This window comes from Vombatus ursinus, unplaced genomic scaffold (assembly GCF_900497805.2).
Source record: "Vombatus ursinus unplaced genomic scaffold, bare-nosed wombat genome assembly UNPS02010394.1, whole genome shotgun sequence".
Classification (NCBI taxonomy): Eukaryota; Metazoa; Chordata; class Mammalia; order Diprotodontia; family Vombatidae; genus Vombatus; species Vombatus ursinus.
The window spans coordinates 6,607,653-6,633,644 of NW_020950172.1; the positions used below are offsets into that span (position 1 = coordinate 6,607,653).

At 53.8% G+C, this 25,992-nt stretch overlaps 1 protein-coding gene across 3 annotated transcripts in view; it reads right to left on the minus strand.

Moving 5' to 3' along the window:
* Window positions 1-25,992, minus strand: part of PLXNB2 (plexin B2) — a 97,356-nt gene that overhangs the window by 25,026 nt on the left and 46,338 nt on the right. Inside the window, exons 3-9 of one of the 3 annotated variants that reach the window (XM_027854238.1) lie at window positions 20,431-20,504; window positions 6,219-7,335; window positions 5,541-5,723; window positions 5,099-5,230; window positions 2,802-2,902; window positions 2,316-2,442; window positions 1,794-1,947 (exon numbers count right to left, since the gene is read on the minus strand). In XM_027854238.1, the coding sequence (XP_027710039.1) occupies window positions 1,794-1,947; window positions 2,316-2,442; window positions 2,802-2,902; window positions 5,099-5,230; window positions 5,541-5,723; window positions 6,219-7,335; window positions 20,431-20,444 (1,828 nt within the window). In that variant the 5' untranslated portion in view covers window positions 20,445-20,504. Of the gene's footprint in view, window positions 1-1,793; window positions 1,948-2,315; window positions 2,443-2,801; window positions 2,903-5,098; window positions 5,231-5,540; window positions 5,724-6,218; window positions 7,336-12,443; window positions 12,462-20,430; window positions 20,505-25,992 lie in introns of those variants that run through there. The other 2 variants (XM_027854239.1, XM_027854237.1) reach the window with 2 other exon arrangements.

Genomic DNA, 25,992 nt, shown 5'->3' on the forward strand with positions numbered 1-25,992 from the left:
TAAGGGAGGGCCAGGACAAAGGCATGGGGGGGAGCCCAGGACAAAGGCATGGGAGGGGGGGCCAGAACAAAGGCATGGGGGGGGCCAGGACAAAGGCATGGGGGGGGGCCAGGACAAAGGCATGGAAGGGGAGGCCCCAGCTGCCCCACTGGCCAGGGAGGTTTAAGGTCTACAAAGGCTTTCCTCCCAATGATGGTGCTGGATCCTTTGGCCAATTTCATAGATGGGGAAACTGAGGCTGAAGGTCACACAGTTTGGAAAAGGTCCCAAGCCATGATTCCAACCTGCTCTCTCCTGACTGCAGGTCAAGGGAGCTTTCCAGGAGAAGTGCCACCCCTTTCCTGACATCCCCATCAGGGGCCCTTTGCATCTAAGTGCTCCAGGTGACTCAGTGGCCCCAGCTTAAGGCCCCAGCTTTACCATGAACTTGCTGTAAAACCTTGGTCAAGAGCTTTCCACTCTCTCAACCTCAATCCCTTTCTCTGTAAACTGGACAATCATATCTCCAAGGTACTTTCCCACTTTAAATCCTACATTTGCTATGAGACTTTTCTGAGCCTCAAGTTTCCTCATCTGTGAAATGGACACAAGCCTTGTGCTCCTGGTCTCGAGGAACTGTTGTAAACTTCAGGTGGGAGTTAGTGCCTCATTCTCAGGCTGAGCAGGGTTGGGGTCTGGTGACTAGACATGGCGGGTGCCAGTCATGGAGCCAGCTCCAGAAGGCCTGGGTCATGTAGGGGCTCAAAACTAGAGGAAAGGATTTAGGTTCCACCTACCCTGTCATTCATGCATGTGTGTATATGTACATGTGTATATATGCATGCATGCATGCCCCCAGCAGAATGGGGGCTCCTTGAGGGTGGGGACTGTATTTGTTTTGTCTTTGAATCCCCAGCAGAGCCGGCTACACAGTAAGAGTTTGCAGAGTGACTGATGTTTTCATCAGAAGTTAACCCTCTAAGTTCCATGGTGTGAGTACTCTTATACCCATTTTATAGATGAAGCAACATTCAGAGCTATGAACTGACAGCTGAGGGCCAGAGACAGAATTCTGCCAAGTCCAGGGCTCCCCTCACTGTCTCAGAGGCTCTTTGCGGCCTCCAGGTGCCCAGGCCTGGCCAGCTCACACAAGGTAGGGCCTGCCCCCTCCCACCCCCCAGTTTTCTGGCTGACTCCACCTGTTGCCACAAAGGCAGTTATCAGATCCTGTCTCAGGTGAGCTGCTCAAAGCCCAGAGGCCTCATGTTTCAGTCCCAAGAGCCCTTGCTGACGTTCCCTTGGAGCCTTGGGGGGCAGTGGCTCTTTACTTCTGTGGGATGAGGTCCTGCCAGGTGCCCAGGCCTGGCACACCTCTCAGGTCCCTGTCCTAAAGCAACTCTCTGCCCTCTGGCAGCCCCGGCCTCTCCCACACCATCTTCCCCACCAAGGGCTCCAAAGAATTCAGGGCCCACGTGTGGCCCAGCGGTCTAGCTACCTCAGCAATGGCCTAATTTCAGTGTCCCTGGAGAAGGAAGGCCTGCCAGGTGACCCTGGGACACATCCCCCTGGGAGAGGCGGCCCCAGGCCCCCTATGGAAGTGCCTCTCCCTGCCGTTCCACGTCCCTCCTCCTCCTCTTGGGTTCTCCCTTTCTCCCCTCATCCTGGTCCCCAGCCTTCCTTCTTTGTCATCGTCATTCAATCACTGTGGCCCTTTTGGTCACCCTGATCACTCTGCCCAGCCCTCCATGCCATCTCTTGGCTTAATGAGGCTGTCCCAGGAAACCTCACTCTCTGGGGAAGAGATAGGCCCTGACCTTGGCCTGGAGGCGTGGGGGGAATGCTGCTGGGGGAGTTACAGATGATGGTCTCTCCTTTCACGTGGGCGGGGTGTGCCGGTGAGTCTCCAAAGCTACACTGAAGGTCATCATTTATTGTCAGAGCTGGAAGCGGGCTGACCGTCAAATGCACCTGGAGACACATGACAGACACCCACAGGTGGAGAGGGCGGTGAGGCGGGGTGAGCCCACACCCAGGGAACACCAGCACACACAGGGACACACACAGAGATACAGATACACACACACATCTCACTCTTCGCCAATACCAGCCTGAACCATTCCCTGGTGTTCGGAAGACAAATGAGCAGGACACAGGCCAGGAACGAAGTCCTCCCCGGTAAGCCTCTGTCTCACACTGCGTGGGTGCCCCCATCTCCAAGAAGCCTGCTCTGACTGCTCCTGCCCGCCTTCCGCCACCTCCTCCATTGCCTGGCTCTGGCTCACTCCCTAACCTTCCCTAACTCTCTTCCTGGATCCTCTCATCCCACATTTTCATACCTCACCCTGAGCCCGGCGGCTCATGTTCTGGGGGTGGGCACTGGTGACGGCTACGCAGGTGTTCCCCCGACTCCAGAGCCAATGATTCTCTTCCTCTGCCCTCTGGCAGTCGATCTTTCTGGTGCAGCTGGTAGGGAAGCTGGGTGTTAGGGCCCCCAGGGCAGGACCAAACTATGCCCCCTCTCCTTAAACCAGAGGATCCCTGAAAGCAAGGCTGTATCTCCCCCCAGACCCAGTACTCCCTGAGGACAGACCTGACCTCCATACTAAGAATGGACTCTCCTGAGGGCAAGGCCAGCACATGATGAGGTGAGGAGTACATTTACCTCCGGGAGAGACTACAGCCCCTCAGATAAGGGGGCCCCCTCAGGACCCTTCCTTCTCTCATGCACACATCTCGTCCCTGCAGCCACCCGTCCAGGCCGCCCAGGTGTCCCCAGCCCTGTCCCCACCTCCCCGCGGCCTAGCCCCAAGCCAGCTACTCACCGTCCTTCAAGCACACACCAGCCACAGTAGGGGTCCTTGGAATTCTGACATTGCTCACAGGTTGAGTAACTTACACAATCCTGAACAGGAAGCCGGAAAACCTGGAGAAAGGCCGAGGGGGTGATCTAGTGGGTGGGAGGCCCCAAGAGCGTCACTTTGGGACATGAAATGTGTCTGTCCCTGTAGGACCCTGGCTCTAGGACACCCCCCCCCAAGACCATGGCTCTAGAGCCCCTTCACAGCACCCTGGCTCTGGTCTAGCTCCTCCATGGTGCAGCCCAGCATGCCCCTGGCCACAGCTGGCTCCCATCTGGGGTCTGGGTTCTAAGCTGGGCACAGATTCTAGACCTGCCTGTCCACACCACACATCATTTCCCTCTCTAGAACCCATCAATCATGCTAAGGCAGTTCTAGGCCTTGGCTTCCGATCCTTCCCCCACATCCCCAGAGTCACCCTGTCCGGACCCTTGGTGACTCTTTTCTGGACTGGATGATCACCTCCTAAAGGGCTTCTCTACCTCCGCTATCACAGGGCCCAGGGCGCATGCACCTTCAACCTTGGAGGAGGGGGCCTCCCAGAAAAGGGAAGGCTCTTATCACTCAAGGTTTCTCCTCTCCTGTCCAGCCTTCCCAGATCAGTCCATGTCACTTCTACTCAAAAACCTTATCTGACTTCCCCACTAGCCTGCCAAATAGCATTGAAGTACCCTCATTCTGGCATTCAAGGCCCTAACCCAGGGGTGAGGAACCTGCGGCCTTGAGGCCACATGTGGCCCTCTAGATCCTTAAGTGTGGCCCTTTGACTGAATCCAAACTGCACAGGACAAATCCCCTTCATAAAAGGATTTATTCTGTAAAACTTGGACTCAGTCAAAAGGCCGCCCCCAAGGACCTAGAAGGCCGCAGGTTCGCCACCCCTGCCCTAACCTACTTGACCTCCTTTTCATGGCTCTGTGCACCAGCCCGCTTAGATACTGGCTGGTCTCTCATCTCTGCTTATCTACTGGGAGGGCAGGGTCCAGGGCTCCCCATGGTAGGAGCCAGACACAGGGCCAGGCGGGCACACCAGAGGGTCAGGGGCGCCAGCATCCAAGCCTAGTCACGCCTAGTGTATCCCAAAGGCCCAAGCCCTCCCTCTCAGCCAGCCGCCCCCAGAAGTGGCCCCCAGGCAGCTGACCCACCCTCTGGTCCCACCCCAGCCACAGCTTGGGCCCATGTCCTAGGAGGGAGCTGAAGCTTTCAAAAAGTGAAGAACAAGGAAAAATTGGGTCAGAAAATCTGGCTTCTGCTCTACGACCTCCTCCCTCCCCGTGGGCTGCTGCCTATTTGGTCCTGGGGGGGTGGGGGGGACACTAAGTCAGCCCAGTGCCCAGGTCAGCCTATCCCAGCCACAGCCAGCTCCCCAGGAGTCTCCTACTCTCAGAAAGGATGAGGCGGGTGCCCAGCACATTGGCATGTGATTGGAATATCATTAGCATCCCCCCGCCCTCAGCGCCGGGTGTGCTGGCCATTTTCCAGGTAAACCCTGATGCCCCAATGAATCTGGCTGCTGTCTGCACCACCCCTCCAAAGGCACCATGGGGACCAGAGAGGTGAGCTGACCCAGATTCCTGGCTACCCCGCTATCTCCAAGGAGGGAGAGGGAGAAAGAGAGAGAAGTCAGGAGGGAGGGAGGGAGGGGGAGAGAGACAAAGAGAGACGGACAGAGAAAGGGACGGAGAAAGGAGAATAGAAGATAAGAGAAGGGAAAGAAAGAGACAAAGGCAGGGAGGCTCACACAGACACACAGACACACAGACACACAGACACACAAACACGCACACACACACACACAGAGCCAGGCCCCTTCTCAGGGGCCCACTGCGCTGGAGGCAGAGGGAAGGTCAGAAGGATTCCAGGCAGTTCCATACCAACACGGGGCTCCTAGTAGCCAAGAACTCTCAGAACAAGGAATGAGGAAGGAGCATGAGCTCTACCCAGCCGGGACCCCCTTAGCCACCCACCCCTCAGGAAGCCTGCAGGACTTGGAGTTCCGTCCCCCCACCTCACCCCAGCTCGGCCCCAGGAGGCTCACGGCCCTGCTCTACCCTCTGCTTCTGCCCTCGTCTTCCCCCAGCCTGGAAGGGCCCTGAGAGCGGGGTCTGGGGCTCCTCCTGTCATCCCCCACCCCCCCTCCTCACAGAGCAATGAGGCTGCACATGTTGCAGGAACAAGGATGGACTTTGGTGCTAAAAGGAAAATCGGTGCCAGGCCCTTTGGATGCTTCTGCAGCCTGGGCCAAGGGCTGGGCCTGCTACCTTGTCCTGGGTCATAACGTAGAGATTTGTCCCATTGGCGGACAGCAGCAGGTCTTTCTCGATGCGTTTGTTAAGCTCCACCAGGATGGAACCGTATTCCTTGGACTCACCATCATCAGCCGTCAGGAACACCTAAGCAGAGGGAGGCAGGCCAAGGGTTCGAGGAGCTGGCCACAGAGGGCGGCCACCCTTTGTGGCTGAGCCCTGAGAAGCCATGGCCCGCTACCCCCAGGAGGGACAGAGCAGGGCATCCTCCCTTAGGGGGATGGCCTGCTCCAGGTCATGGTCAGTGTGCTAGGCGAAGGACCCAGGCCTGTGGGCACCAGATGGGCCTCCTCACTGCTAAACCACCCCCGCGACTCAGCCCTTTCATGGCTGCAGCCCAGACTTGGATCCCCCCTCCCTGGGGCAGCAGAGATGGGGGAGGGGGGCCCAGGCTCACCTTGAGGATGCGGCCGTCCGATGTCCCCAGTAAGACCACGGTGTGCCCGTTTTCAGTGGTCACCGTCACCGCCGTCAGATTCAGGCCGTCTCTCTGCAGGGCAGCAGTGCCCACCAGCCCATCCCGGCTCCCCAGGGGATACGGCAGGTGCTCAGAGCCGCAGCGGAAACTCTGGCTGGCCATCTGCAGACCAGGGAGAGGCGAGATCCCCGTCTGCTCATCTTCCCTCCGTGGCTGCCTGTCTTTCCCCCGGCACCATATCCCTGGGCCCGGAGCGGGGCCTGAGCCTCCAGGCTGCTCCCAGTAGGCCTAGCTCAGCCCAAGCTGCGTCTTCTTGTCTGACCTTCTCCCATTCAATCCTGTGCCACCTCGGAGTTTGTGGGTTATCCCCGTTGCTTGGAGAGCTCCCCACAATGGCAGGGCTCTGCACACAGCAGGTGCTTACTAAGTGTGCTTGTTTTGCCTTAAGGTTTGTTGAATGAATAACTCAACACAACATCTATGTCACGCAGCCAGTCTCTAGACCCGGCCCACATGGGAATCCAGGAGGGGGCAGCCCTTTCCTGGGAGGCTGATGGCGGCCCCTCGGGGCTCCTGCACCCCCCCGCCCCATCTCTGGGCCTGGAGGATGGTCTCAAGTCTCCCGCCCCCCCCCCCCCACCCCGTAGGCAGACTCACCGGTCCGTGGCTCACACACTGGACGTCCCCGTGAAAGGGCTTGTAGAAGGTCTGGGAGCCGCTGCCCTGGGCCCCCGTGTAACACTTGTTCCTATTCTCCTCCATCTTCTCTTGGATATCCGCCAAGGGGAAGAGGCACAGGGCAGAGCGGGGGTTGCCACCGCTGCCCTTACTATCTTTGCCAAAGACGGCAAAGAGCACGGGGCTGGCCCCGGGCATGGCCCCCGGGGCGGCCATGGAGGCCGCGTGGCAGATGCTGAACACTTCCCCCGAGCTGCTGTGGCACTCGAGGTCCATCTCGAAATAGGAGTAGTAGAAGGGGTCCTGCTTGCACATGCGCGCCACGAGGGTGCGGTTCTTGGCCGGCTGTTTGTCCTGCTGGTTAAAGATGAAGAAGACGTAGTCGCCATCCTCAAACACGGCCACAAACTGCTGGGTGTTGGCCGAGAGGTAGCCTGCCTTGAAGGCCGTGTGGTCCGTGTAGGCCTCAAAGGCCTCCTTGCCGTCCTTGCGGTCCAGCAGGCGCGTGCTGATGATGATCCCGTTGTCATGGGGCCCGTTGCCTTTGCCCACAAAGAGCACGCGCTCGGCAGGCCCGCCACCATCATCCCCTTTGCCCACACTGGTCACCAGCCCCACCGTGGACACCCGCTCATCGTTGCTGGCCACAAAGGACTTTTCGCCGCTGCTGTCCTCATAGAAGATGCGGTGTGAGATGTTGCCGAGCTCCCTCAGGGCACAGATGCCCTTGAACAGGCTGCCGCACTCTACCAGCCGCCCACCCGGCCGGTCCAGCAGGAGCAGTTTGTTAACGTTGTCTGTGAACACGGCCTCTTGGCACTGGCTCTGCTCGATGGGGGGCGTGCATTTTTTGTTGTCCAGCTCGGGCCCCGTTTCCACCGTGTGGACCAGCTGGAGGTCGCTGGTGAGCTGGTAGAGGGCATTCACGGCCCCCAGATACACGGTCCCTGACACGTCATCGACCACCAGGTGGTTCAGCTCTGTTTTGCTGCGGAAGAATTCCAGCTTCCTGGGCCTCGAGCTGTGAACCACGTGCCACAAGGAGCTCCACAGAGTCAGCGCCCACACCCAGGACGCCATCCTGCTCCTCAGGACCCTGTGAGGACAAGGAGCAAGGGCTGGTCACCCCGAGGCCTTGAGCCAAGGGCCACATCCCTCCCCTTCCTTTTTCTGTCCCCATCAGAATGGTAGCTCCCTGAGGTCAGAGCCATTGACGCCCTCTAACTCTGCAGAAGTCACCATGTGCTCAGGCCCTGGAAACACAGGGTCTTGTCAGAGCTTGGCTGGACCCCACATGAGCCAGGCCAAGCCCAGAACACAGAAATAAAGATACACCTCAGAGATCCTGGCTGCCCTCTCACGCCCTGCCAGGACTCTGCAAGGACAAGGCCCTCCCTGCCTGGTCAGCCCTGCGGAGAGAAAACAGGATCTTGGCCCCTCTGGGAAGACTGTCCTAAGGGACAGTCACTGCTACTCCTAGATCTCTGAGGATGCTGGGACAGGGACGCTGCTTCCTACTTCATAGAAGGGGAGTAGAGACCCAGAGCGGAAAGTAAACTGTCCGCAGTCCCAGAAAGACGAGGCCTCAGACCTCCTTGCCTCCAGCCCCAGGATCTGCCGGGAGCAGCTCATGTTGGAGGATTTGCCACAAGCACCCCCTCTCCCATCTCCCTAGGTTTCTCCAACCTTCCCAGGGTGCTCTGAGTTTGTGTGTAAGAGACAGATGATCAAGCTGTGCATTTTCTCCTTCTGTTTATGGGGGAGGGAGAAACAGGGCAGGAGACAAGACATGGGTGTGTGTTAGAGCTGGTGGCCCGAGGTCAGAATCCAGCTCCGGAGTTGCACTCCGGAGATTGTCAGCACCAGGAGGGGCCAAGAGGCAGCCTATCGCAGAGCTAAAAGCAGTGCCGTCTGGACTCACCCCCACTTGGACATCTGCAAACACGCCTATGGACATGCCCACACAGACATCAGCACACACAAAAACATACGTAAGCGCTAGCATCTACAAAGCACTTTACAAATAGTATCTCATTTGATACTCACAACAATCTGAAAGGCAGGTATTAGTACTAACCCCATTTGACAGATGAGAAAGCTGAGGCAGGCAGAGATTAAGCGACTTGCCCAGGGTCACAGAGCTAGTAAGTGTCTGATGCCATATTTGAACTCAGGTCTTCCTGACTTTAGGGCAGGCTCAGTGGGTAGAGAACCAGACCTGGAGTCTGGAAGACTCATCTTTCTTGGTTCAAATCTGGCCCTTACTAGCTCTGTGACCCTAGACAAGTCACCCATTTGCCTCAGTTTCCCCATCTGTAAAACGAGCTGGAGAAGGAAATGGTAAACAGCTGTAGTATCTTTGCCAAGAAAACCCCAATTGGGGTCACAGAGAGTTGGACATGAACAACAAACTTCTTGACTTCAGGTCCAGGGTTCTCTCCAGTTGGTGTCACTTGGCTGCCTCTGCCACATGTGAACACAGACACACATGGTGAACACCACGATCACTCTTGTTTTGCTTTTGCTTTAGATATCTGCCAACGAAGGGTAATCGCAACTCACAGAGGAGGAAACTGAGGCTTGATCAGACATAGTTGGTCAGTGACTGAGGCCTCAGACATTTACTAGCTAGGTGACCCTGGGCAAGTCACCTCACACCATTTACCTCAGTTTCCTTATCTGTAAAATGACCTGGAAAAGGAAATGGCAAACCACTCAGGTGACTTTGCCAAGGAAACCTCAAATAGGGGTGCACAGGGTCGGACTGAAATGACTGAACAACAGTAATGAAGGTGAGATTCAGACTCAGCCAGACACCCCATGAGAGCTTGGAAACACAAAGCACGGACATGCCCGCGGGTGCACACAGGTATGGAGGAAGCCCCAGGGGACCGACAGAAGCACATTGGCATCCATAGATTTCCACCTCCACCCAAGCCCACCAGGCTGCCCACCAGGCCAGCCACAGAAGCCTCAGGAGGGCTGCTGCCCTCTGTTCTTTTTGGGGGATATTTAAGGCTAAGGGCCTTAATAGACTCTTGATGCCACAGGAGACGGAGCCCCCTCCCTGAGTAGCCACCTGCCTGAGGCTGGGCTCTTGCAGGCCCTCACACGCCCGCTGCCACCACTGGGGACGCACTATTTATAACCCTGCTAATAGAGCCCAGGGAGGCAGCTCAGCTGTCTAGGAGGAGCCCCCAGAGCCAATCACATGGGGGTGGTCGGACCCACAGACAGCCTCTCATTCTGTACCCACGGCCAAAGTCTTGGGGACACACAATGTGTACATGTGGGCACCGCATATCTGTGCCTACATCTGTACATGCACAAACTCAGAGAGGCTGGAACTAGGTCTCTGGTACTTAGGGTGGGCTTGGGGCTCATTGACTTACAAATCTTCTCCTTTGGAAACATTCCCTCCCTCCCTCCCTCGCTGCCTGTCTGGCTCCAAAGCTTCCCAGGGCTCATTGAAAATTCTGTATCTGATCAGCCCCCTGGGTGGGGGGAGGGACTGCTCTGGAGATGCCGCCCCCTAGCCCCCTCTTTGTTCTTGAGGCCCTTCCAGTGCCCCCCAATGTGGGGGAGAAGACATGGGTGGGGAGAGGTGTGAAATAGAGTGAGAGACATAGGGCCCCGCCCCCCCCCCCCAAGCTGGCACATGTGTGACTGTGTTATATGGGGAGAGAGACAGAAACCCAGAGACAGAGACAAAGAGAGACTGCACAGCACATTTTATAAGGTGCTGCTATTTCCTGAGCATGAGATGGTGTGCGTGTCTGACATCGTGTGTGCATGTGTGTGCGTAAATACGTGTGCACATGCACTAGACCCCAGGAAGGACAGTGATCATGGCCATGCACGTGTGGTCCCTTGTGCCCATTCCTGACATCCCTCTCAGCTCTGGGTCAGTTTACTCTTCCACAATGGGGGGGCCTGGGCCATGAGGGAAGGGAAAATCCAAGCCCCATGACCAGGACTCAGGAAAGAAGCTGATAATTTAATCAGCTGCTTAATCCGTCTCCAGCCCAGGCAAAGAAAGAGGCCAGGAGACCCCAGATCACTTGAAATCTTCCCTAAACACCTCTTTTCCCTCTGTCTCAGACTGCAAGAATCCAGCCCAGATCCCTCCTCCAGGACTGAAACCCCCTTACCCCCCTCCTTCCCCTCGCCTGGCCCCTCACAAAACGAGGGAGAACAAGCCCTCTACCCCACAGCAGATTGGAGGCCCAGAAAAAAAGTAGATGGGGAGGGGAGCAGGAGCCCAGAAGAAGGAGGGGGTGGAGACTCTGTTTTCTGCCACCCATGGCTGGAGAATGGGCAGGCACATGTGGCGAAGGGGAATCTATGAGATGCCCCGGTTCCATCCAGTCCCTGGCCCTGGTCCCACCTCAGTTAAGCCCCCTCCTTCTCCCTCGCCTGTGCTGTGTCTCCACTAAAAGAACCCAGTTCCCGACATGATCTCTGAAGCCTGGGTATCTTCTCCCACTTCTGGCCTGGGAGCTCCATGAGGGCAGGGCTGAGGTCTGATCTAAGCTTCGCGTCCTTCCCAGAGTCCCGCTCAGGGCTCTGTACCAGCAGCTATTTCACTGGGGAATGGCCAGTGAGTTGAATTGCTTCCAGCCAAGGTTCAGATGATGCCTCAGACATTTATTAGCAACGTGACCTTGGGCAGGTCACTTACCTTCCCGGGCCTCGTTTTCCTCATCTGTAAAATGAGGCTGACAAGCTACTAAAAAGCCCAGGGGGAGATGTCTCCCGTGGTGGGCTGTGGATAGAACGAGACCAGGGCTCCAGAGACATGTCCAGACCCGGGATCTGGCACTCCAGAAAAGGAGAGGGACAGATCGTCGCGCCAGGATCCTGGAGCTGAGCCAGAAGAGATCTCAGAGGCCATCGACTCCAACTCCCTCATTTTACAGGTGGGGAAACTGAGGCATAGAGCGAAGAAGGACCACAGGTAAGTAGCAGAGGCAAGATTTGATCTCAGGTGCCTTGACTCTGCTTGGTTTCACTCTAACATTCTAAAGACTTGGAAGAAAGCAGTGTCTACTGTCCAACTGACGACAGGTTGTTTCCACTTCTTAGAAACAGAATGGCATTGCCCCCCTGCCCCAAAGTGGCCCCTTCTTACTGTGGAGGGACCCTCTCAGCCTCCACCCAGCCTCAGGACCTCTCTTCTTCACTCCCCACCTGCCCTCTCCAGATCAGTCGCCAAGACTTAGCACTACATCTTTCCCATGGGCCACCTGCCCGGCTCAGGCCCTCACCCTCAGTCTGCCTCCCTTTCCACAAAACCGAATCAATTTCCCCTCAGTGCACAGGTCTGACCTTAGCACTCCCCTCCTCAAAACCTCTCCCCAGCTCACACAATAAAGCCTTCTTGGCTCGCCATTCAAGGCCCTCCACAGCCTGGCCCTGATTTTGCCACAGGGTTTCATTTCCCTCTGACTTCTCTGCCACACCTTCCTCTCTCTAGCCAGGCTGTTCCCTCTCACCTCAGCCATGCCAGGCTCACTCTTAGGCTTTCCGGCCCTCTCCACCATAGCCTTTTGCCCACATCCATCCCTCTGACCAGACATTTCCTGATGCCCTCTGAACACAGGGCCCCAAGTTGTGGGAGAAGCAGAGTGTATAAGGCCAGGGCCCTGGGCTCTGGGAGATGATCCTCCAGCAGGGAAGAGGGGTGGGAGCGGTGGGATTAAGTCAGAGCAGAGAGCCAGACCATAGGCCACACAGACTCAGGGTCAGGGCTGGAGGGAGCCTTAAGGACATCTAGTCCAGTCCTCTCAGTTTAAGAAACTGAGTCACAGAGCAGGGAAGGGATCTGCTCCAACTTCTGACTGAGGGAATCAGGGACAGTTGGAAAAGGGAAGCAGAGACAGCAAACAGAGAGGTCTGGGTCGAAGGAACAGGCCCAGCTGGAGGGGAGGGAGGGTCGTTGGCCCAGCAGACCCAGGCTTTGGTCAGGATCCTCATGGGGTCACCCTCCCTCCTCACCTTCCTTCCTGACCCAGTGTGCTTGCCCTAGGCCCGTCTCCAGGGGCTGCCAGAAGTACTCGACTCTCTCCCACTGCCCCTGGCCACTCAGGGGTTACCTATCCCAGGTGCCTGACAATGAATGTAGAGAACTCAGGAAACAGCATGTCGAGCCCCCCAGAACCACCCCCAACCCCAGCGCCTTCCACAGGCCTATTTCACACTCACCTCCGTCCTGTCCTGCCGACTGCAGCCCCAGCCAAGAGCCCACCTTCCTGCTGGCGGTCTGAGGACTTCCCAGCCACTGTGTGGGGCTGGGCTGGCCTGCTGGCTCTGGGTGGGAGGGGCTGAGAGGGAGGAAAGTTCCCCAGCTCCTGGCCCTCCCTCAGGCCCTCCCTCAGCCTGGCTTGGCTCCGCTCTGCTCCGGTGCTGATGGGGGAATGATTGGAATGTTCCGGGGATGAGGCCGGCTAGGCCTTGCTGATCTAATCTGCCAGGGCTGAAGCCAGCTGGGCGTGGGGGGGGAGGGAAAGCCAGGGGCTCAGGCCGCCCTTGGCGGGGTTTGTCACCTGGGGCCCAGGGACCCTGCAAGCAGGCTGACTGTCGAATTGGACTTTTTGCTTCCTGAGCTCCCTCACTCACTCACCCTCCCTCTATGGCCTTGAGGGCTGGATTCTCCTGAAGATAGGCCTGTGCCCCCAGTGAGCCTGGCCAGCCCTTTGTGGGAAGTGTTGGGAGCTGGGAGAAATGACTCACTGTGTGACTGAGCAAGTCACAGCCTTCTCTGTGCCTCAGTTTCCTTATGTGCGGACTGGGGATAATAATATGCTCTCATGGGGTCATTGTGTGGAAAGCATGGGAGGAACATGACCTGCTGTTAGTATAATGGGCCAGCCACACACTGGGCCACAGATATACACAGAAAGAGACACAGACAGACACACAGTGGGCCAGCCACACACCAGGCCACGGATATACATGAAATGAGACACAGACTGTGTAGACACACAGCGTCTACACAGTGGGCCAGCCACACAACAGGACATAGACACCACAAGATACGACAAATATACACAACAGACTCCAGTACAGCAGTACAGACTCCTCCCCCAAATACCACTAGGAGAACGGGGGTGGGGGGAATGGACACGATGATCCTCAGAGCCCAGATATTCTAATCGGCCCCACATGCTGTTCAACCCCACTCATGACAGCAGCCACTGACACCCCACCTAGGGGACAGGGGGGCCCTGGGAGGCAGGACAAATAAGAACAGTCCTCCCGTCCGTCCATAATGGTAATAACAATGTCCGGTCAGATCATTCCTGGGGGGGCAAGCCAGCCACAAGTCTCTGGGCTATTTCTCTCTGCCTCCATCCAATAAGATGAGAAGGAAGAGGCCATCCCTGTAAGAGGGGTAGCCCTGGAGCCGCTAGGAGGGCAGGGCAGCTCTCAAAGGTCGGTCACAATGCTATAGAAACATTCATTTGAGGCCCTGGAAAGCCCTTGGGTGAAGCTCCAGGAGGCCCGCGTACTACCCTTGGCTCAGCCCAGCCCTTGGCTTCTCTCCATGAGCCCCTGGCTCTGGGATGCCCTCCCTGAGGTCCTTTCTGGCTCCAGAGCCTCTGACCAGAGTTGATGGGATCTCAGGAAGCAGGATTCTTTTGCTCCTGTCCACCCCCCATCTGGTCTAGCTTGACTCAAAGTTCAGAGTTCAGGAGACTCAGGGAAGCCCACCTGCAGCTGCCTACTTAATACATTGACCAGCTCACGTCCCACGTCAATGGAAGTGGCAGCAGGAGAGACTTGGGGTACGCTCACAGCAGCCCCTCCCTTTTCAGGCCTCACTCAAAGCCCTGCATGCTGCGGAAGACGGCTCCTAGGTGGGAGAAGTGACTCTAGCCCCTGCTGGGAACTCTGAGGGCCCCCCTGCTCTGCTGCCACGGCTGGCCATCTCTCTGCCAGGGCCAGCCAGGCTTTCCTGGAATGGGCTCCAAGCGCTTCCTGTTTTGCAAGCCTCCCCGGGGAGCCCCTTCATGCTCGTGGTTTTGGGCTTCCTTCGAAGCCCGTCCTTCCTGGCAAAGGGCAGGAGGTGAGTTTCCGTGAAGGCAGCTCTGACCGTCTGGCCAGGCTCCTTCCCACTGTAACTCTGGAAAATTCATTCCAGACTGAGCGTTGCCTACGAGGCCCCTCCTCCTTCCCCCAGTAGCTTCTCAAACAGAGCCCCCTCACCTCTTCCAGGAAGGCCATCCAGGCTCAGCCTGTCTTCCTTGTCCTGCCTCCAGATGGGAAATTTAAATTTGGAAAGGGGAGGCTGGCATTTCTCAAATATATAGAGAACTGAGTCAAATTTACAAGAATACAAGTCATTCCCCAATTGATAAATGGTCGAAGGATATGAACAGGCAGTTTTCAGGTGAAGAAATTAAAACCATCTATAGTCATATGAAAAAATGCTCTAAATCACTATTGATTAGAGAAATGCAAATCAAAACAACTGAGGTACCACATCACACCTGTCAGATTGGCCAACATGACAAAACAGGAAAATGATAAATGGTGGAGAAGATGTGGTAAAATTGGAATACTAATGCATTGTTGGTGGAGTTGTGAAATGACCCAACCATTTTGGAGAGCAATTTGGAACTATACCCAAAGGGCCATAAAAATATGCATAGCCTTTGACCCAGCAATAGCACTTCTAGGGCTGTATCCCAAAGACATCCAAAAAAAGGGAAAAGGACCTATTTGTACAAAAATATTTATATAGCAGCTCTTTCTGTGGTGGCTAAGAATTGGAAATCAAAGGGATGCCCCTCTGTTGGGGCATGGCAAAACAAGCTGTGGTATATAATTGTAATGGAATATTATTGTACTATAAGAAATTATAAGCAGGATGATTTCAGAAAAACCTGGACTTCTATGAACAGATGCACAGAGAAGTGAACAGAACCAGAAGAACGTTATACACAGTAACAGCAACATTGTTCGATGAAGAACTGGGAATGAATTAGCTCTTCTCAGCAATACAATGATCTGAGACAATCCCAAAGGACTCATGACGAAGCATACTATCCTCTTCCAGCGAAAGATCTAACATTGACTGAATACCGACTGAAGCAGACTATTTTTCACTTTCTTTCTTTACTTTTTTTCTTTTATTCAAGTCTTCTTGTACAAAATAACTAATATGGAAATGTTTTACATAATTGCACATGCATAATCTATAGCAGACTGCTTACTGTCTTGGGTGGGGGAGGGATGGAGAAGGGATAGAATTTGGAACTCAAAGATTTAAGTAAAAATGTTAAAATTTTTTTTTTAAATAAAGGTATGCTGAATTGAATTCTGAAAGAAGAAAAAGGGAGCCAAGACGGTGGAGAAAAGGCAGCACTCACCTGAGCTCCCCTCAAAACCCCTCTGAACACCTTTAAATAATGTCATAAAACAATTCTCGGAGCAGCAAAACCGCAAAAGGACAGGGTGAAATAATTTTCCAGCCAAAGACAACTTAAAAGGTCAGCAGAAAAGGACGGTTGCAGCAGGGTAAAAGTGGAGCACAGTCGGAGTAGGCCTTGAGAGCCAGTGAGTCATCATTAGCAGCAGTGCGCTCCAGAGCTCTCAGCCCACAGAAGGAGATTACTGGGGTCTCTGCTGGCCCTGGAGGCAGGACTCTGTTGCCTTGTGCATACTCAGATCCAGGCTGCAGTCCAGGGTGGCAGTCCCAGGGTGGGGAGGAGCACTAGCACATCAGAGCTTGAGGCTGCAGTGGGGCAGGAACCCTCCTCACAGTTCCAAGGCAGAAAAGAATGCTTGTGGTCACTCAAGGCCAGAAGAGTAATAAACACCTCTCCTTAGAGCCTATCTCCTTGGAAGAGCTGGGAATTTGCAGGTGCCCAGAAGTATCTCTGAAAACAGCTGCACAAAAAAGCTTGAGACAGTGCACCCTCACCTAGGAGGCACAGCCCCACTTTAACAAAGAGTTAAAAGTCAAGAAATAGACCTGGAAAATAGGTCCAGGAAAGATAATTTAAAAATTATTGGACTACCTGAAAGCTACGATAAAAAAAGAGCGTAGACCTCATCTTTCAAGAAATTATCAAGGAATCCACACCCAGAGAAAGAACTATGGAGTCTGAATGCAGATGGAAGCATACTATTTGCTCTCCTTTTCCTTCGTTGTTTTGTTTTATTGCTTCACTCTCCTGGTTCCACCCATTAGTTTTAATTGTCCTCTACATCATGACTAATGGGAAAATATGCTTAATATGAATGTATAAGTAGAGCCTTTATCGAATTGTACACTGTCTCAGGGAGGGGGGTTAGAAGTGGGAGGTGGAGAAAACTTAAAATTCCAAATCTTATGGAAGTGAATGTTGAAAACTACAAATAATTAAATTAAATAAATAAAAAAAAGAAATTATCAAGGAAAACTGTCCTGATATTCTAGAACCAGAGGGTAAAATAGAAATTGAACGAATCCATAGATCACCTCCTGAAAGAGATCCCAAAATGAAACTACCAGGAAAATTATAACCAAATTCCAGAGCTGCCAGGTCAAAGGGAAAATATTGTAAGTAGACAGAAAGAAAACAATTCAAGTATCACGGAGCCACAGTCAGGATAACACAAGATTTAGCAGCTGCTACATGAAAGGATTGGAGGGCTTGGAATATGATATCACTGAGGGCAAAGCAGCTAGGATTACAGCCAAGAATCACCTACCCAGCGAAACTGAGTATAATCCTACCGGGGGAAAAAATGGAAATTCAAAAAAATAGAGGACTTCCAAGCATTCCTGATGAAAAGACCAGAGCTAAATGGAAAATCTGATTTTCATATACAAGACTCAAGAGAAGCATAAAAAGGTAAACAGGAAAGAGAAATCATAAGAGACTTAATAAGTTTAAACTGTTTACATTCCTACATGGGAAGATGATATTTGTGACTCATAAGAACTTTCTCATCATTAGGGCAGTTAGAACGAGCATATATAAACAGGGGGCACAGGTGTGAGTTGAATATGAAGGCATGATATCTAAAAAATAAACTGAAGGAGTGAGAAAGGAATGTACTGGGAGAAAGGGAAAGGGAGAGGTAGAATGGGGTATCTTACATAAAAGAGGCAAGAAAAAGCTTTTACAGTGGAGGGGAAGAGGTGAGAGGTGAGGGGGAGTGAGTGAGTGAACCTTACTCTCATTAGAACTGGCTCAAAGAAGGAATAACATATATATTCAATTGGGTATAGAAATCTATTTTACCCTATAGGAAAGTAGGAGGGGGAAGGGGATAAGAGAAGGTGGGGGGAGGTGATAGCAGGGAGGGCAGATTGGGGGAGGGGGTAGTCAGAAGCAAAACACTTTCGAAGAGGGACAGGGTTACAGGAGAGAGAGAGAATGGAATAAACAGAAGGGGATAGGATGGAGGGAAATACAGTTAGCAATAGTAACTGTGAAAAAAATTTTGAGGCAAGTTTCTCTGACAAAGGCCTCATTTCTCAAACATATAGAGAACTAAGTCAAATTTATAAAAATAAGAGCCATTCTCCAATTGATAAATGATCAAAAGATATGAACAGTTTTTAGATGAAGTAATCCAAGCTATCTATAGTCATATAAAAAATGTTCTAAATCACTATTGATTGGAGAAATGTAAATTAAAACGATTCTGAAGTACCTCATCCCTATTAGATTGGCTAATAGGACAGAAAAGGAAAGTGACAAATGGTGGAGAGAATGTGGGAAAAATGAGACTGTTGGTGGAGTTGTGAACTGATCCAACCATTCTGGAGAGCAATTTGGAACTATGCCCAAAGGGCTATAAAACCATGCATACCCTCTGATCCTACTAGGTCTGTATCCAAGAGATAAACAACAAAAAGGAAAAGGGCCTATATGTACAAAAATATTTATAGCAGCTCTTTTCTGGTGGCAAAGAATTAGGAACTGAGAGGCTGCCTACCAATTGGGGAATGGCTGAACAAGTTGCAGTGTATGATTGTGACGGAATACTATTGTGCTATAAGAAATGACGAACAGGCTGACTTCAGAAAAACCTGGAAAGACTTACATGAACTGATACAAAGTGAAATGTACTGTGTACAAAGTAACAGCAAAATTGTAAGATGATCAGCTATGAATGACTTAGCTAGTCTCAGCAATATAATGACCCAAGACAACTCTAAATTTATGACAAAAAATGCTATCCATCCCCAGAGAAAGGACTGATGGTGTCTGAATACAGATCGAAGTATATTTTTTTTAACTTTATTTTTCTTGAGGTTTTTTTTTTGTTCTCTTTTACAACATGACTAATATTGGGGGGAGGGCAATTAGGTGGTGCAGTAGATAGAGCATCAGCCCTGGAGTCAGGAGGACCTGAGTTCAAATCCATCCTCAGACACATAACTCTGGGCAAGGCACATAACCCCAGTTGCCTCAAAAAAAAAAGAAAAAAAAGAAAAGAAAAAGAAAAAAACATGACTAATATGGAAATCTAGAAAAATAAATAAATAAACAAATTTAGAAAGGGACTTTAGGGTCATCTCCTCTGACCCAGGCCTGAGCAACCACCTTTCCTCAAGCACTTTCAACAAGCGGGCATAAATTCAGCCTCTTCTGAAGATTACTAGTGACTGGGAGCTCCTGGAACAGCCCATCCCACTTTGGGACAGTCCCCATGATTAGGAAGGTTTTCTGCACCTCAAGCCTCCACTGGCCACTCTGAAGCTGCCCCTGGTTCTGCCCTCTGCCCTGGGACAGCCTTTCAGAGACCTGGAGACAGCTGCCACATCCCCCTGAAGCTACAGGCACCAAACCAATTTTACAGAAGAGGAAACTGTGCTTCAAACGACTGCCCAAGATCATACAGCTAGGAAACAGCACAAAAACACAGGACCTCTGGATCTAGACCCCCTGCTTTCTACCCTATTTTCCATCTAGACCAAAAAAGAACAGCCTGATGAGATTTTCCACATTCCTAACAATAGCTGCCCTAAGGCAGCTAGAGCCAGCCAGGATGATCACCTCCATTTTACAAATGAGGAAACTGAGACTCAAGAGAGGAGAAAGGATTTACTTAGGACTATACGGCCAGCAAGGATCAAAGCTGGGATTTGAACCCAGGGCCCCCTATTCCAAGTCCAAACTATTTCCACTGTCTCCTATCCACATCTGCCCCACATTCTCTCCTTCCTCCTCTGGCTACATTTATCCACACTGATGCCTCTGCTCTATTCCATGTGATTTTCCCACAATGGATCCCTCGTTTCCTGGGACTGACCATTCCAGAACTCTACATGTCCACTCTCTACATCTACCCACTGTGGCCCCATATTCTTACTCCTCTGCGCTGTCTACACCTGCTCATTCTGACCTGTTTCTGTCTATGCATGCTCATTTTTTCCTAGAATGCTTTTTACTACCGAAGACCCCAATTTCTTAAAACCTAAGTATTTAAGAACCTCCTCCCTCAGTTCTGATCTGCTCCCCGTTGCCCACTGCTCAGTCCAGGGCACAGGAGGCTGAACAGCCAGGGACACAGAAGCAAAGCGTTTGGCGATCTGGAGCAGAGGTTGGGAGGCGCCAGGAGCCCAGGCCACCCCAGGCTGGCGGCTCTTCTAGACTACACCAGCCCAGTCACCCGGAATCCTCATCACGATAATCCTAATCGCTGAGACACATAGCCATCACATGAGGCTTTGAGGTGTTAGCACTGGTGATCAGGAATACAAGTATTAATATCCCCATTTTACATATGAGGAAACTGAGGCTCAGAGGGGAGAAAGGACTTCCTTAGGATCACACAGCTGGGCTCAGAAGCAGGATCTGAATCCAGGTCTTCCTAGCAAGTCTCACACTTTATCCACTCTCCTACATTATGCACCTACACCTGCCCACAATGAGAAGGCTAGATTACCAGATGGCGTCTGAGGCCCCTTCCAGTTCTAGACCCCTGATCCTATAACCGTCTTGTCCCAAACGCTTCTGTATAGATGAGGAAACTGAGTCCATCAAAGAGAAAGTTTGTTCACACAGAGAATGGCAGAGCTCAGGTTCAAGCCAGGGTCCTGTGAGCTCTGCCCACTGTATGCTGCCACCTTCCGCCTCTCCCCCGAAGGCAAGGCAGGATTAGCAGCCAGGGCTCACAGGCCGACGTGCCCTTGCCCTTCCAGCAAGCCCACAACAAGCCCCCTTCATTCAAAATCCTCACTTACAGCCTGTCCCGCATGGCTCGGGCCTGAGCCCCTGTCTTGGGCTGGGTCTGACGCCTGCTGGGCTTGGCAATTATCTACAAAACCAATGGGAAAGAGAGAGAGAGAGAGAGAGAGAGAGAGAGAGAGAGAGAGAGAGAGAGAGAATATCTGTGAATGGCAGGTTCCACACGCCCTTCTGACATGGGAGTTAGGGCTGCATCACCCAACTTCTAGGCCTGGAGACCACCCTCAGTGAAAGGCCCCCTACTTCCCAGAATGACCACAGTTCTAGCCAAGACGACTACAGAACCAAATTTTGTTTCCCTGATGGCTTCCTAAATAACTATGTGTTCTCATGGAACAAAGCCCCTGGTGGCTAGAAGTAAAAGCTTTTGGGCAGAAGAAGTCAGGGTCCTTGCCATCCAGCGAATACTAGAATGTTAGATCCTCAGCACTCCACGTGATGCCACTGCTCACTTCCCCAACCCCACCCCAAACCGAGCTATACTGGGGCCCAGATTCTGTACCTATACATCCTAGAAATCATCCCTGCCACACCCAGAGCACAAGGGAAGGGGAGAGGAGAGGGTACAATGGCTAACGGAGCTGGGCTGCAGCCACCCACACCACCAGCCGGGGGCACCATCAGCACTTGGTCATTAATGGAATCCCAGAATGGCAGAGGTGGGAAGGACCTTAGAGAACATGGCCCCAACCCCCCCCCCCATTTTACAAGAAGAAATTGAGGTGCACAGAGACCCTGCCCAAGGTCATGCAGGTGGTAACAGAGTCAGGATTTGAACCCACATCTCCTGGCTTACTCTATCATAGCTTGTGGTTCATTCCCACTGAACCATGTAGCCTTCCCCCACCCCACTCCCCAGTTTTAAGAAGAATCGTGGGGTCTCACAGCCCAATGAGCCCATCCAATCCACACCTGAACAAATCACTTCAGCAACATCACCACCAGATCATCAACAAGCCTATGGAAGACCTCCCTGGATGGGAAGCTCACTACCTCCCAAGGTAGCCCATTCTCATTGAGGGAAGATCTTCAGCCTCTCTGCTGCTGCCCTCCGGGGTCCAGCAGAACACGCTAAGCCCTTTTCCCTGTGGCAGTCCTTCAGAGAACTTCACCGAGTCTCTTCTTGAGGCTAGCTACCCTCAATGCCTTCAATTCATCCTCATGGGCCTCTAGAACTGTGGGAAGCTCTCTGTAGAAGGCTTATTGAAGGACAGCCAGAGTAACCACACAGGAACCTTCTGGGTAAAGGAGAGGTGGGGGAGGGCAGGTCAGACGGCCAGGGGACAGGTAGGAGGCAAAAGTCCAGGCCAGAGGGGAGGAGCCTCCTTCCATACGGGCAGGAATCCAGCTTCCTCCTCCTTGCCTGGCTCATTCCTTCTCTTTGCCCAAGAAGGTGCCAGATATCATCTTTGCCATGGCTGTCTCTGGAAGCAGCCCAGGGTGCTGGCGCTAGTGGGGGCAGCAGCTGTTCCCAGGCAATACCCCCTCCCAAAATGTCTGGGGGACTTTTTTGGGGCGGAGAGGCAGGAGCAGCTGTGGCTGGAGCCTGGATACTCAGGGTGGGCTGGGGCAGGGGCGTCACCCAGCCCTGGTCAGCGTCGGCCTCCAAGCGGAGATCAGTCCCCGTCTCTCCAGCAGCTTCCGAGACAGCCGCTGATCAGACGTTCTCAATGCCCTCTCCCCGCTAGCTCACCCAGTGCCCCTGAGCTCAGCGCTCCCTCCTAACCTTCCCAGGTCCTGGAAAGTCCTGAAAAGTCCTGAAAAGTCCCAGAGGGCTCCTGGATGCTGAGACAGCCTTCAGTTCCTGCTCTGGACTCACCATTATCAACCCAGCTCAGCTAATATCATACTTGCCCTGACAAGCCCACACTCAAACAGAGATGGATACGAGGTCAAAGGGGCCTGGTCTATGGGGAGCATGAAAGGACAGCATTCTGAGAGGCCTCCCAAGGGCAAGGATGGACTCTGGCCCTGCCCCCGCCCCCTCCACTCCCAAGGCCCAGCTCCTCACTCCTAGAGGCCTTCTTTCCCAAGTTAATGGAGTTGTCCAAACCACAGACATGATTATGCCTCAGTTCCCAACAAATGTGGTTTGACAAAGATGTAAGATCAGCTCTCAGCCCCTCCCAGACCACGGGCAGCCTGGTCTGTCTGTCCAACTATCTGTCTGTCCAAAACTCACACCACCCCCTACCTCCTGGAGCAAACGGGGAGATCATCAGCTTAACAGCAGCCAAAAAGAACTTCCACACGCCATCTGGGACCAGAAGCTGAGTTTCTGGGAAAGTAGCCCTCTTCCCAGAGACCAAGGGGGGCCCCCAAAGAAAAGAGCGTTCCTCAGGAGGTCAGCTGGAACAGACCTCCTCTGGAGAGCCCAGAGAGGGGACGTGCATCGAGGCAGAGGGAGGGGCGGGGGGGGCTCTAAGACAAAACGACCCTTCCCCTCGATTTGGGGGTGCAGTGGGAGCAGATTCCAGAGAAAACAGAAAGTCCTCAGGCTCCCACGGCCTCAGAACCTCCCGCTGGGGAGCTGGGACGGATGAGATTCTGACAAACCAAACAAGCCCAGGAGGGGGATGGGGGAACTGGCCGAGGAGGGCCCGGGGAGCTCCCCGACCAGCTGGGGCCGTCAAGCCTTGGAAGCAGCCGGAAAGCAGGCCGGCCCAGCCCCAGAAGAATCATGACAGCCACCAGGTTGCCGTGGGAGCGCGGGCTGTCGATACCAGCCAAGGACAACAGAGCAGCTTTTGCTGTTTTTAGCTAGATTGGGGAAAGGGGGAGGATCAAAGAAGGGTGAGGACGAGGGCTGGGGGTGGGTAGGATGATAACAGGCCACGGAGAGGAGGCAGAAATACTTGGCTCTGATTTCGCTTCTAAAAAAAGCCTGTGTTCGACCCTGCAGCTCGCCCTGACTTTCGTCTTTTCTGTCTCTTCGTGGCTAAACTTGCGGAAAAGGCGCCTCGGCTCCCACTCAGCCAGTCAGGCCTCAGCCTCTGGCTCCCTCTCAGATCTCTGTGCCTGTCCCTCCCTCAGCTGAAGACATTCTAGTGACCTCCTGATGGCCGACAGGCGCTCGGCTGCCCCATTTCCTTCCTCCTCCCTCTCCTCCACCTCCAAGGACTTGTTGGCCCCCGTCGGCCTCTGGCCCCCCTCCCCTTGGGTCAGGGCCAAAGCCCGGTTCAGCTCCTGCTCATTCTGTGACCCTCTTTCTGGGACCCTTCATCTTCCTCCCGTGCCCTGAGAGCCCTGCTCCGTGGCCCCCTCTTTCCTCAGCTTGATTGAGGACTTCCCAAAATCATGGCAGACGGCTCCCAAATCATGACATCGGCAGCACTCCAGGTCTGCTGGACATCTTCTGTCTCCGTGGGCCCTTGGCTGCTCAGGGTCATGGTCCACGTGGAACTTCCTACCAAATCCCGGGCTTTCCTCACTCCCCGTGTCTGTGGAAGGCCCCACTATACTTCCAGTCACCAGGCCCCACTTACTGAGACTCTGAGCTTTGCAGCTGCAGGAGAACTCGGGGGTCATTTGGTCCAACCCCCTCTTTTTATAGAATAGGGGACTGAGGTTCAGTTATGTGACCTAGATGGCGCAGTGGACCTAGAGCTTGGCCCAGAGTCCAGCAGACTGGAATCTGAATCCTGCCCCAGTCGAATGCTTACTAGCTGTGGAGGGTGGGGAAGGTCACTTAACCTCTCAGCCTCAGCTTCCCCTCCTGTAAAATGGGGATAATAACACCCACCTCCCAGCCGCTTGCTTCCCATGGGGCCTGGAAGCTCTTTCTCCCTGGCACAGACACATCAGGTCCCTGCCTGGGCTGAGAGTTGCTTTAATGGGGTCATACCAAGTGCTCCTAGAGGCCCAGAGCTATGCCTGTTTTCCTCCTGCCACTATGGCAAACAAAAATGGTAGAACACGCACCAAGCTCCCCCAGCCCGAGGCCCATCTCCCTCAAACAGACCCTGAGCCCCGGCACGCCCCCCACCTCACACCGCAGATGGTCCCCATCCGGGCGCGAAACAACAAACAGACGACTTCATTCAGGTCTAGCTCTCAGCAGCCAGTCAGTACTGCTGCCAAGCAGCCCCTCCTTTACAGCTCCCTCAGCTTCGGGTGCAGTTTAGGGGGACGACGCAGCCCGATTCCAGCTGCTCCTCCAGGAGAGGGGGCGGGACCCTGCCGCTGGGGCTGGCGGTGCTGAGGAAGGCAGCCATCGGGACCGAGGGTCCCCAACCTCAAAAGGATTCTCAAACTTGGCTCCCAGCAAGCCAAGGGAGGACAGAGATGATGATAACGCCCAATGCCTGCCAGGGCTCAGAAGGCCTGGCCAGCAGCTCTCGGGAGGGGGCTCAGCTTCCTCCCTTACCCCTGCCCCACCACACACACCTCCCTCTCCCTCCTGCTATGGCGCCACCCCCATCCTCGGCAATCCCCTCAGCAGCCCCCCATCCAAGGGGCCCAGCAGGAAAATCACCAACTCCAGAGTCGAGAGGGCTCCTCAGAGGCATCAAGCCCACTGCCCTGCCTAACCAAGAATCCCCAGCCTCTGTTCACAGACCTCCAGTGGCAGGAAACTCACTACCTTCCGAGGAAAGCCCTTCCTACTCCCAGTGCCTGGCACACAGTAAGTGCATAATAAATGTTTGTTGACTTGGTGCTCATGGCCATTGTTAGGAAGATTCTCCTGACCTGGGCCTCCATCTGGCTCCTTGAGCCTAGCCAACCAGATGAAAGCTAAACCTTCTTCCCCCAGGCAGCCCCAAAGACAGCAACCGTGGCCCCTCCGTGTCCTTCCCACCCCAGGAAGAATGTGTACATAAGCCCCCTAAGGCGTGGGCAAGTCTTTCCTCCAACATGGCGCCCATGAAGCCCTCCCCTACCAGGCTCCCTATCTCCCCACAGACAGGAGGAAAGGCAGAAGAGCCAAGGCAGCGCCCCTGTCTGCACAGCCTGGTGTCCAGAGTAGAAACCCCAGAAGTGTGAAGTCCTACATGATGCACCACGGACTTAACCTTGGCCTTGGGCCTAGGCGGATTGGCAGGTCCGTCCTCCCACTCAGTACAACTCGACTCATCCCTCCCATGCCCCCTTATCAGACTTGAATGGAGAATGAGGACAGTGAGAAGGAAGAGAGAGGCCAATGATTCCCTGCCCTGCCCTCAGGGAGCTTCCTGAGGAGGAGGAGTAGAGGAGCCCCAGGGCTGGACAGAGAAGGGTGGGCCAGAGCAGTTCCACGGGGCTGTGGAGAGGCCATCCCCACCAGCCAGAAGCAGCGGCTGCCCTGGTCCCTAACAGACCAAACACACAGGGGCTTTCGGCCGTGCCTGGCTGAATCTGCTGAATGTGGCCGTGCCCTCGGAGGCATTGGGTCTAGCTCGCGTGTTGGGCAGCCTGAGGTTAGGAAATTCATCTCTTAAATCTCCTCTGTCTAAAGCACAGTGGAAAAATCCCGAGGCTCAGAGGGGTCAAAAACCCTACTCCAAAAGCAATTGCCTTGGAAAACTGAGCCTGAGAGCAGCCCCCACCCCCAGCAGAGGCCCCTGAGAGCAGCCCCCACC